The sequence below is a fragment of the Cotesia glomerata genome, linkage group LG2 (assembly GCF_020080835.1).
Source record: "Cotesia glomerata isolate CgM1 linkage group LG2, MPM_Cglom_v2.3, whole genome shotgun sequence".
Taxonomy (NCBI): Eukaryota; Metazoa; Arthropoda; class Insecta; order Hymenoptera; family Braconidae; genus Cotesia; species Cotesia glomerata.
The window spans coordinates 5,679,503-5,692,763 of record NC_058159.1 but is presented as its reverse complement, the minus strand read 5'-3'; the positions used below and the strand labels follow the sequence as shown (position 1 = coordinate 5,692,763).

The window sequence follows — 13,261 nt, the reverse complement described above, 5'->3', positions numbered from 1 at the left end:
AATTAAAATATAATAAATGAATTGGCACCTAATTAATAAATAAAAAAAAACTAAATAAATAAATATAATAATATTTTTTTAATTATAGTAAAGGAAAATTTTCAACTAATTACATACACTGGCCACTTACACCAGGAAAATAAGCTTTAATAGTTTGTACAGATATTTTATTATCTTTTACAGGTAATCGAACTATAGCCTTTCCATCAGAAACTCTAATATAATTCATTTTAAAGTTTTTTTTATTTATTAATTAGGTGCCAATTCATTTATTATACTTTAATTGTTGATGTTTTTGTTTTGCATCTGCACACATGTACGTAATGACTGAGAAATAACGCCATTTTGTCCCTATTTTGGATCCACAAGTAACAAGTGCAAAAGTTGGATGTGCACTAGTGACTTTTTTACTAGTTACTTTAGTATATACGGAGTAGAATACGGAAGCCTGGTTGGCTCACCGTCAACTTACGAAAAAGTGGCGCTCCTTTCGCCCACAAGTTAATTAGTGCACGAGTTCACTAGTGAACTTATGCACTTGTGGAGGCGACGCGACAGTATTAGAAACGCGCTTTTCGAAGATGCCGCCATTTTGGCATGGAATAAATTAATATTGGAAATTTTAATTTATTAATTGCTATTGCTGTAAAATCACTCTTCTAATATTGTCGCGTCGCCTCCACAAGTTCACAAGTTCACTAGTGAACTCGTGCACTAATTAACTTGTGGGCGAAAGGAGCGCCACTTTTTCGTAAGTTGACGGTGAGCCAACCAGGCTTCCGTACTTTTATATTTATGGGTAGTATACATGTAAACAATAAGCGAGTGTAGCGCCACTTTCTTATAAGTCATCGATGAGCCAACCAGGCTTCCGTAGCTTCCCTAAAGTATCTAAAAATCTTGATCAAATATAAAAATTTCTTGTATTAAGTATTTATGATAGTTTGAATTAAGAAAAAATTACTTCCACCAAGAATAGAATTTCAAGAAAAATTTTTACTTCGACCAAGACAACTTCGGTCTTCCTTCGGGCGACCAAAAATTGACTTGAGCCAAGAATTTTGTTCTCCAGTCAAGAAATCTTTCTTTCTGTGTGGAGTTGTGGCTTTTCAAGGTTTTATATCATTCTGACCAATAGTCAATTTATGTTGATAAATATTAATGCTGCATTCGAAAATGCTCTATCTCTAGATGCGTAATTAAAAAATGACCTTGTATCTTGTGAACTATTGATATTTTTAAAAAGATATAAGTTTGTCCCGATGTTACACTCATCGAGACCTTTCATTTAAGTACCCAGATCAATTTTTCATATATTTATATATATTATATATATGTATATATGAAAAATATATCAAAATACATGTGGGTACTTAAATGAAAGCTCTTGATAAATGTAACATCAGGATGAGCTTACATCTTTAAAAATGTCAGTAATTAAGAAATGACCTTGTATCTTGTACACAATTGATATTTTTAATGATATAAGCTCATCTCGACATTACACTCATCAAGACCTTTCATTTGAGTACCCACATCAATTTTTCATATATTTGTATATTTCAAAAATACCATATATATAAAATATATAAAAAATACCATGTGGGTACTCAAATGAAAGGTCTTGATGAGTGTAACATTGAGATGAAATCGTATCTTCAAAAATGTCAATAATTAAAAAATGACCTTGTATTTTGTACACGATTGACATTTTTAAAGATATAAGCTCATCAGGATGTTACACTCATTGATACCTTTCCTTTGAGTACCCAGATCAATTTTTCATATATTTATATATATTATATGTATGTATATATGAAAAATATAGCAAAATGCATGTGGGTACTCAAATGAAAGCTCTTGATGAATGTAACATCAGGATGAGCTTATATCTTTAAAGATATTATAAGTTGACAAAATACAATATAATTTCTTAATTATTGACATTTTTAAAGATATCAGCTGATCCCAATGTTACACTCATCAAAACTTTTCCTTTGAGTACCCACATTAATTTTTCATATATTTTATATATTTATATATATTATATATATGTATATATGAAAAATATATCAAAATGCATGTAGGTACTCAAATGAAAGCTCTTGATGAGTATAACATCGGGATGAGCTTATATTTTTAAAAACGTCAATAGTTAAAAAAGTACAGTGCAATTTAACAAAAGTCATTAATTTAATAAAGTAAAATTTTATTTATTTATTCATAGTTTACAAGTCGCGGCAGTCACACAGTGACTACAAGGTTGCAAGTTTTATTTAATTTAATTTTTCTTTCTATGATTTATAATCTTTATTACATTTAGAGTATTTTAAAAGATTTTACCGTGATATATTTTGTAAGCATATACTCGAAGTGTTTTTTGTAATATGAGCTAAGTATGAAGACTAAGAATTATCTTCATTCTATATTCATTTCAGTTCTCTAAAGAGGTTCACCCAAAAAAGTCACAATATAATATTTTTCTGAGAGTTCGTAAAAATAATCTCAAATTTAATAAAAAAAATTAGTTTCATTAATATTAAATTAACCTTATTTTTATTTATACATAAATTTGTTAATAAATTCTTAAATTACATTACATTCTTAAATTAATTACATTCTTAAATTACATTTATAAATTCTTAAATTTATTTAAATCTGTCAAATTTTTAAATTCAAAATTTTGTTATCGATCTAATCTCAGATTTAGTTCTCGAATTTGACACTTGTTCCGGATCTAACAGCGCGCATAACAATTAAAAGTTCGGAATCTTAGAAATTCGAAGATAGCCTAATACTAATAGACATTTGCTTTGTTGTTTTAAAAATTAAACATTGCAAAATAATGAAAATAATAAATATATGAAATATGAAATAATATTTAATGTGTATTTTGATAATTTATTTTCTTTATACGCATAAAATTATTGCTGAAATTTATTTTCAATTTAATATTTTATTAAACTAACCTAAAATTTTCTTAACATCTTCGCTTAAGGAATAAAATATAACTTAAAAAAAAAATTGTAATTTTTCTTCTTTATTAAAATTATAATTTACTAAAGAAAAAAAAGTATTAAGATTTTTGAGCATTAAGATTTTTTGTGAATTTATCTATTAAATAAATAAAAATGCCAAGTAAAAAACTGGATAATCGTGTGCACAAGCGATTGGTATTACAAGTGCAAAAGTATCGAGAAGCACAAAAACAAGCCACTCGAAAAAGTGATGACAGTAGTAAATCAAGTGACAGTAGTGATCACGGGTACAGTGATCATGAAGAAGATCAAAATCGGAGTCATGAAAGTGTTTCATCAAAGAAAAATCAAAATGATAGTGGAAGCGTGGGTATTTGTGATAAAGTGACAACAGGTAAATTTTTAATAATAATAAAATTAGCAGACATAGGACAATTTTTTTTATTTACATCACCAATCAATTATAAAAAAAAAAAAAAATCGATATCATTAAGAGAATAATCAAAATTTCGTGGCCAGTGTATTTATTTAATAAAATGGGAATTTATGGTTAAATTTAGTATCGTTGGAAAAGTTTTGACCTGTAGTTGTGCCTTTTCATAGTTTTATATCATTCTCACCAATAGTCAATTTATGATGATAAGTATTTAGGTTGCATTTGAAAATACTCTATCTCTAGATACATAATTAAGAAATTACCTTGTATCTTGTGAACTATTGACATTTTTAAAGATATAAGCTCATCTCGATATTACACTCATCAAGACCTTTCATTTGAGTACCCACATCAATTTTTCATATATTTTATATATTTATATATTTCACGAATACCATATATATAAAATATATAAAAAATGTCATGTGGGTAATCAAATGAAAGGTCTCGATGAATGTAACATCGAGATGAGCTTATATCTTCAAAAATGTCAATAATTAAGGAATGAAATTGTATCTAGTCAACTAATGATATTTTTAAAGATATAAGCTCATCTCGATGTTACATTCATCGAGACCTTTAATTTGAGTACCCACATCAATTTTTCATATATTTATATATTTCCCAAATACCATATATATAAAATATATAAAAAATGCCATGTAGGTACTCAAATAAAAGGTCTCGATGAGTGTAACATCGGGATGAGCTTATATCTTAAAAAATGTCAATAATTAAGGAATGAAATTGTATCTTGTCAACTAATGATATTTTTAAAGATATAAGCTCACCCCGACATTACACTCATCGAGACCTTTCATTTAAGTACCCACATCAATTTTTCATATATTTATATATATTATATATATGTATATATGAACAATATATCAAAATGCATGTGGGTACTCAAATGAAAGCTCTTGATGAGTGTAACTTCGTGATGAGCTTATATCTTTGAAAACGTCAATAGTTAAAAAAGTACAGTGCAATTTAACAAAAGTCATTAATTTAATAAAGCAAAATTTTATTCATTCATAGTCCACAAATCACGGTAGCCACATAGTGACTGCAAGGTTGCTAGTTTATGAAAATTATGAAGATTTAATTAAACATTTGACGATTTTTAGGAATTTTTTTATTAAAAAAATAAAAAGACTTAAAATTTACTAAACTATTTTTTTATTGCAGAGGATATTAAAAATTTAGTCCTAGCTTCTTACCGTAGTTTGAGTAAGCAAATTACAAATCTGAGTGATCAAATTGAAGATGCAACTTCACGGTTATCTACTCTGGAGTCTTTGGTTAAAAATGTGGGAACACTCGCTGAAAAACCTGAAGAAACATTCCTTAATGAGGAAGTTTTGAAAACACGAGGGAGTTTAACCAAAAATAAAGACATCAAAGACGTCGAAAATGTTGTTATCATAAAAGATTCAGAGTCTTCGGACTCTGGATCTAGCTCTTCATCTAAATCAGATTCAGATTCTAGTTCAGAGACTGAATCTGAATCCAAGAAAAAAGAGAAAAATTCAATTGAAGTGTTTGATACTTCTGTCAGATTGAGATTTCCTTTGCAAACAGAATATGATTTTTGTATATTCAATGCTAAGATTGCTAAATATGGATATCGCAATCGAGTAGTACGTATTTTTAATTATTAAAAAATTATTTTATTTTAATTACTAAAAAGTCATTTTAATTGAATTATTAAGAAATCATTTTATTTTAATTGTCAAAAAATTATTTTAATTCAATTATTAAGAAATCATTTTGTTTTAATTGTCAAAAAATTATTTTATTTTAATTATTAAAAAATCTTTTTATTTTAATAAAAAAAAAAATTTTATTTTCTGTTTCAGATCAATGATTTATCACACATGGTAAATAAAAATTCAAGCTTGTCACGAAATGTTGAGAAAATGATCCGGCATTACTTGACAAAAAATGTCACCATGCGTTACAATACCAAAATTTCAACGATTAAAAAAAAAGCTTTTATTGACACGCTTTTTTATGAGTGTATTGAAGGTATTTTTTTTTTTTAAATTAATTAATTAATGATTATAAATAATGACTTTATTATTTACAGAGGTAATTAAAAAGATTTTCGGTGAATCAAAACCAATTTCTGATGAACGGATTCATGTGTCTATTACGGCTGCACTGAAATTTAGAAGAAAAAAATAGTACAAAAAAAAATTAATCATTAAGTTACTATAATTATTTTTTTATCTTCTTTTTTTTTTTATATACACGGAAAGAACAAGATGACACTGGATATCATCCCAGATTGTACTTAGTGATATCTGTGGTGAAAAAAAAATTCAGATAATAGCTAAAAAAAATCCAGATTGTACTGTGTGATATCTGGATTATACTCATTATAATCTAGATTATACTCATTGTAATCTGGATTATACTAGATACTATCTGAAATTTTTTTCGCTCAGTATCATCTGGGATGATGTCCAGTGGTATCTTGTTCTTTCCGTATAGTTGTACAAGTACATATTTAAAAATGAAGCTCTTGAAAAATTATAATCATGTTTAACTAAAAAGTTGCGATTAAAAATACTTGTTCATATTCAGGAGAAAGATTTTGAGAGAATCATTGTACTCGTACGATAAATAATGGATACATTAATAATAAACATATGAATATATAATTTTGATAAAAAGTCAGTGGGTTAAAAAAATAAATTAATTGGTTGATTGAATGATGATGTGTTACAAGTTACAATACAATTGAAGATTCTTCCCTCTCGAATCGCCGCGAATGTGTTCCCAAGCTTGTCCAATAGATTAAATGATAAATGAGCGGAAGATTCTTTAGAATATAATATGTAGAAAAATAAGATAGAGGAGCTGCAGAGATGCGGCAATAAGAGATAGGATGCGAAGGTGTTTATATAAAAAATGGTCTAAGATATTATGTAGTGACTGGGTGTAGTGCTAGAATTTTATTCATCTTGGATACGTTATATTATAACATCTATACAATATAAAATAAAAAAAAAAAATTTTATATATATGTATAAACGTATAAATGTAGATTGACTGTGAAAACAGATCAGGTTCTCAGGCGTTTATTTTTTCTTTACCTGTGAATTTTTATTGTTATACACTTTATACAGTCACCACTTATATCAAGAGTTATATTTATAATAAAATAAAAAATAATATTGGATATTAATTTTTAGAGGCATACATTCTTGTACGATGACTGGAATTATTTAAATAGGCTGATAATTTATTAAATATTTAATTTTTTTGATTCGACAATTTTTGTTAAGCAAATTATTCCAGTTGCAAATTTTTTAATAATACCAAAATTAGCTAACATTTTTAATTTTTTATTAATTAATTGAATTACAGTAAAAAAATATTTTTTAAAAATTGTACTTACAGTTTTTTAAGTTTTTTACAAGTGAAATTTTTTTTTTAATAATTTTATCAATAAAAAAAAAAAAAAGATTATAAAAATTTTTAAATGTCGACTAACTTAATTTTTATAAATTTTACTATTTTTAGTTTATAAAAAATTTTTTTAATTACATTGCACTAAAATTTACTCATTGAGTATTTTTAATTATAATTAAAAATTTTGTTGTTAATTTTGTAATAATATTAAAATTAGCTAACATTTTTTTTTTTTATTTTTTTATTAATTCATTAAATTAAAACAAAAAAATATTTTTTAAAAATTGCACTTATAGTTTTTTAAATTTTTTACAAGTGAATTTTTGTTTTAATAAAAAAAAAAATTATAAAAATTTTGAAATGTCGGCTAACTCAATTTTTATAAATACTATTTTTAGTTTATAAAAAATTATTTTAATTAAATTGCACAAAAATTTACTCAAAAAGTATTTTAAATTATAATTTTATTTAAAAACTTATTATATTATGTAAAAAACTGTTTATAACATTGAAAAAATTTCATCGAAAAAAATAGTGTACTGAAGAAAAAAAACATGAATTATGAAAAATGTAATTAATCATATCGACGTTAATGGCGTATGGAAATAATAGTAAATAGGAAAACCTGATGTCAATTAATCTGTTATAAATTTAATAGTCATATAGACATGACGGAAGATACTTGTCTTGTCGAGTAGACTGAAGATGAATATTACGCTCTACCGGATACAGTTTTGACGATAACGAGCGGATTCGCAATCACGGGTACATTGTGCAACAGTGCTGTTAGCCAACTTCGGAGCCTGGAGAGGGAATGAAACTCAGACGCTTCAAGATCACAGAGCAGGAAGTTACTGCCATCCAGAGAATCCGTGCTTCTGCTACCAAAAATAGGGGTTGAGTTACTAAGTTTCGTTACTCTGAAACTTGGGGATGGAAAATGCAAATCTTTATAAATTAAAGGACTTGATTTACATCTGTTAAATTCACGGTACATTTTATTATTATTATTATTATTATTATTATTATTATTATTATTATTATTATCTATGTTATCTATATTATTTAAAGAATAAGAAAAATTTTGTGTCCAGGATAGTCATATGATAAAAGCGGTTTTTTTAGAAAAAATTAGTGTCATTGCAAAGATCTTGACTTGATTTTGTGCCTTTTCAAGGTTTCATATCATTCTCACCGATAGTCAATTTATGATGATAAGTATTTAGGCTGCATTTAAATATTCTCTATCTCGAGATACATAATTAAGAAATGACTTTGTATCTTTTAAAATATTGACATTTTTAGTGATATTAGCTCACGCCGACATTACACTCATCAAGACCTTTCATTTGAGTACCCACATCAATTTTTCATATATTTCTACATATTATATATATGTATATATGAAAAATATATCAAAATGCATGTGGGTACTCAAATGAAAGCTCTTGATGAGTATAACATCGGGATGAGGTTATATCTTTGAAAATATTAATAGTTAAGAAAGTACAGTGCAATTTAACATAATTAAGAAACAACCTTGTATCTTGTGAACTATTGACATTTTTAGTGATATTAGCTCACGCCGACATTACACTCATCAAGACCTTTCATTTGAGTACCCACATCAATTTTTCATATATTTATATATATTATATACATGTATATATGAAAAATATATAAAAATGCATGTAGGTACTCAAATGAAAGCTCTTGATGAGTATAACATCGGGATGAGGTTATATCTTTGAAAATATTAATAGTTAAGAAAGTACAGTGCAATTTAACATAATTAAGAAACGACCTTGTATCTTGTGAACTATTGACATTTTTAAAGGTATAAGTTCACCCCGACATTACTCTCATCGAGACCTTTCATTTGAGTACCCACATCAATTTTTCATATATTTATATATATTATATATATGTATATATGAACAATATATCAAAATGCATGTGGGTACTCAAATGAAAGCTCTTGATGAGTATAACATCGGGATGAGCTTATATCTTCAAAAACATCAATAGTTAAAAAAGTACAGAGCAATTTAACAAAAGTCATTATTTAATAAAGCAAAATTTTAATTATTTATAGTTCACAAGTCACGGTAGTCACATAGTGACTGCAAGTTTACTAGCATAATAACCCAAATAAAAATATTATTATTATTATTATTATTATTATTATTATTATTATTATTATTATTATAAAAATATATATTTGAAACTCTAAATCACAAAAAATATTTATTCCTTGATTTCTTTTTTTTTATGTCTAGACGCGGAACTAAATCGAGTAGAAAGACTTGACTAAAAATATGATACACTTTACCTGAACAAGGCCGTGCATTGTCTACAATTATATATAATTTACCAGCGGTATTATTATGTAAATAAACAAATGTAAATTAGAAAAAATATTCCAGTGTTATTCAAATGAATTGAAGAATCTGGTAAAATTCAAAAAAAAATTTCTCATATTTACAATAAAATAAAATAAAACATCCCACGTAACGAAAACCACAAGAAAATCAAGTGGAAAATATTTAAATAAGATTCCCACGTATTTTTTCTTCTCTATCAAACATTGGGTATATATTTTGACATATTTTTAAACATAAGAGAATAAATATATAACTCTCTAATATATAACATATATATAACTCTCTAATAAGACTAGCTTTTATTAAGTGAAGCCGGTTTATTATTATTAAAATAAAAATCGATTTGTATATTATTTTTATCAGATAAAAATAATGAGGACAATAAAATCGGAACCCCGCAGATCATTGGAGAAGATATATATTATATGTGTATAATATTGTGGAGAATTAATATTCAGTTATGGTTACTATAATTTATAATAAAAAAAATATTTTTATTGTAGTCGATGTACCGTTTCAAATAATTCGACCACCATTTTTCTCTTATTATGTTGGGTAAGCGTTACTAATCGGTCTGTCCATCCTCTTTTTTTATTTATTTTTTTTTTACTTTGATCATTTGATATTTTTTATATCAAATATATTTTTTATTTATTTAATGCTATCTGCGATAATAATAATAATAATAATAATAATAATGATAATAATAACTAGCAACCTTGCAGTCACCATGTGACTGCCGCGACTTGTGAACTATAAATAAATAAAATTTTGCTATATTAAATGATGACTTTTGTTAAACTGCGCTGTACTTTTGTAACTATTGACGTTTTTGAACTTATAAGCTCATCCTGATGTTACATTCATCAAGAGCTTTCATTTGAATACCCACATCAATTTTTCATATTTTTATATATTTATATATTTCACAAATACCATATATATAAAATATATAAAAAATGCCATGTGGGTACTCAAATAAAAGGTCTCGATGAGTGTAATATCGGAATGAGCTTATATCTTCAAAAACGTCAATAGTTAAGAAATGACATTGTATCTTGTCAACTATTGACATTTTTAATGATATAAGCTCATCCCGATGTTACATTCATCAAGAGCTTTCAATTGAGTACCCACATGCATTTTTGATATATTTTTCATATATACATATATATAATATATATTTTAAAGATATAAGCTCATCCTGATGTTAGACTTATCAAGAGCTTTCATTTGAGTACCCACATGTATTTTGATATATTTTTCATATATATATATATATATATATATATATATAAAATATATGAAAAATTGATGTGGGTACTCAAATGAAAGGTCTTGATAAGTGTAACATCGGGATGAGCTTATATCTTTAAAAATATCATTAGTTGACAAGAGACAATGTCATTTCTTAACTATTGACGTTTTTGAAGATATAAGCTCATTCCGATGTTACACTCATCGAGACCTTTTATTTGAGTACCCACATGGCATTTTTTATATATTTTATATATATGGTATTTGTGAAATATATAAATATATAAAATATATGAAAAATTGATGTGGGTATTTAAATGAAAGGTCTCGATGAGTGTAACATCGAGATGAGCTTATATCTTTAAAAATGTCAATAGTTCACAAGATACAAGGTAATTTCTTAATTATGTATCTAGAGATAGAGCATTTTCGAATGCAGCCTAAATACTCATCACCATAAGTTGACTATTGGTGAGAATTATATGAAACCTCGAAAATGCACAATTCCAGGTCAAAACTTTTCCAACAATACCAAATTTAACCATAAAAATCCATTTTATCACATAAATACACTGGCCAGAAAATTTTGCTTATTCTCTTAATAATATAGATTATTATTATATGTTCGTAAAAAAGCAAAAAACAATTATTTTTAAGATAATTTGTTTTCTTCTTAAATTTATTTATTATTTTACTTTTAAAGTTCGTAAAAAGTCTTCAAAAATTACTGTGAGAATTTTATACAGTGACCTAAAGAAGAAATCTCTAAATAATTGAAAAAGAAATTTATATTATAAGTTAAATTACAATTAATTAAAATCACATAAGAAGATAACTAATATTAAAAAAAATTATGTAAATTAATATTAAAATATGAGTAGCAGAATTTATTATAATACAAAAAAAAAATAATATAGCAAGTTTGAGACGCGGATATGACATGCAAATTGTGAAAGTTTATTCTTTGACAATTAACGATAGCTTATTCGCACCATCACACCATGACATTAAATGTAATGATCCAACGGTCAAGATTACAATTATTATCATCTTCATTATTATTATCTTATTTATTATAAATTATAATGTTAAAATTTTTTTAATTATTTACACACAGAAGAATATTGTTCTCGTAATTATCTTAAGCGCAAAATTTTCTCACGTTTATAATTCACACAGTAATTAAAAAATCTTAATAATAAATCATTGTTGTCTCAAAGATTATAATTAAAAAAAAATTTTGCTTATTAATCGTTGGTTAAATTTAATTTTGCTGCAAAGATATGTTTAATCTCTTCTAAAATTTCATGACACAAGTGTAGAAGAGAATATACGACAAAATTCTTGGATATTTTCATGATTTTAAGTTTATTTGGACTCAGTGATAAAAGACCCAGGTCCATTCCTCAGATGATTTATGTGTCGGCGCGGGCTGCAATATAAACAGGTGCTCAAATGGATTCGAGAGCCCAGAACCATTGAAGTAGAATTAAAAAAAAAAATACATGCTTATAAAAGATATAAAATAAAATAAAATATATATAAGGGGTTGCAGTTGAAATTTTTTATTTCTTCTTAAACTTGGGTCTATTTTAAACCTCTGCTATTTTGTCATAAAAATTCTTCGCACTTAAAAATAATTTTATTTAATATGTTAAATTTTTTTCTATTTATAATTGCATAATTTTTTGTATAAAATAATTGCAAGTGTTTTAATAAAAATTTCTCAATAATTTTTTTTTGAACAGTTTAATAATTATAAAGTTTTTTTTTTATATTAATTTTTTATTATTTATTGTTATTATGTAATTTAATAAAAAAAAATGATCAAAAGTAAAAAAAAAATTACTTCAATATTATAATTAAAAATAAAATATTAGTCGTTAAATTTTACTCAAAATATTCAACTAGATTTTTTAAAAAACTTTATTGATTTAAACAAAAAATTTTTCTTATTTAAAAAAAAACAATATTGTATCCAACTCGTTCAATTTAAAGTGTCATAAAAAACAAAATTACAATAATATGTTTTACTTATTAAAAAATTTACAATAATTTGAAGAAATCAAATTATAAATAGAATTTTAATTTTCCAATTCAGCTTCTTAGGTCTCAAAATAATTCCAACAATCTTAAATCAAAGTCACTAAACTACCTATACAATATTTTTACATATACAATCGTGGTCATTAATTCAAGTATGTTTTTAAGTTTACTGGAAAATATCCATTTGTGAACTCGAACGCTTATAAACTATAAATTTAAAAATTAATTGATAATGTCATTTGCAAAATTAGTCGCAAATAAAAAATGATATTAAGGGGTTAGGTGGATTTCAGGGTATTTTTACTTTTTTTTTTTTTTTTTTAGTATATACAATCATATATTTTATTTAAACAATTCAGCATATCAATGATTCATATTTAAACAGTATTTTGTAAAATTTTTATTTAAAAATTCCGAAAACTCAGCCGTTGGTGCCTCATCTCCCTTAACGTCTCAAAAAAAATTTTTTTCTTGCCGTGGACAGCATAACTCATTATTGGTTCATCTAAAATCAAAGAACCAAACATATTTCGTTAGTACATGGATTAATCTCGTTATTGGACGAAGGATTTTTTTTTTTTATTACAACTAATTTTTTCAAGCAAATACATGGTGAAAATTTGACCAAAAAATGTGTTTTTTTTTTTTCAGTCTGTCAAAAATTTAAATAAAATTTTTTTTTTCTCCTTCGTCCAATAACGAGATTTATCTATGTACTAACAAAATATGTTTGGGTTTTT

The 13,261-nt window shown here is 25.4% G+C and overlaps 1 protein-coding gene across 1 annotated transcript; it reads left to right on the top strand.

Moving 5' to 3' along the window:
* Positions 1 to 3,104: 3,104 nt before the first annotated feature.
* On the top strand, positions 3,105 to 5,654 carry LOC123258811 (dentin sialophosphoprotein-like). The gene is made up of 4 exons (XM_044719034.1): positions 3,105 to 3,372; positions 4,603 to 5,054; positions 5,274 to 5,442; positions 5,504 to 5,654. Exons 1-4 carry the CDS (start codon positions 3,132 to 3,134, stop codon positions 5,599 to 5,601), a joined length of 960 nt encoding a protein of 319 aa, XP_044574969.1. The 5' UTR covers positions 3,105 to 3,131; the 3' UTR covers positions 5,602 to 5,654.
* Positions 5,655 to 13,261: the final 7,607 nt, after the last annotated feature.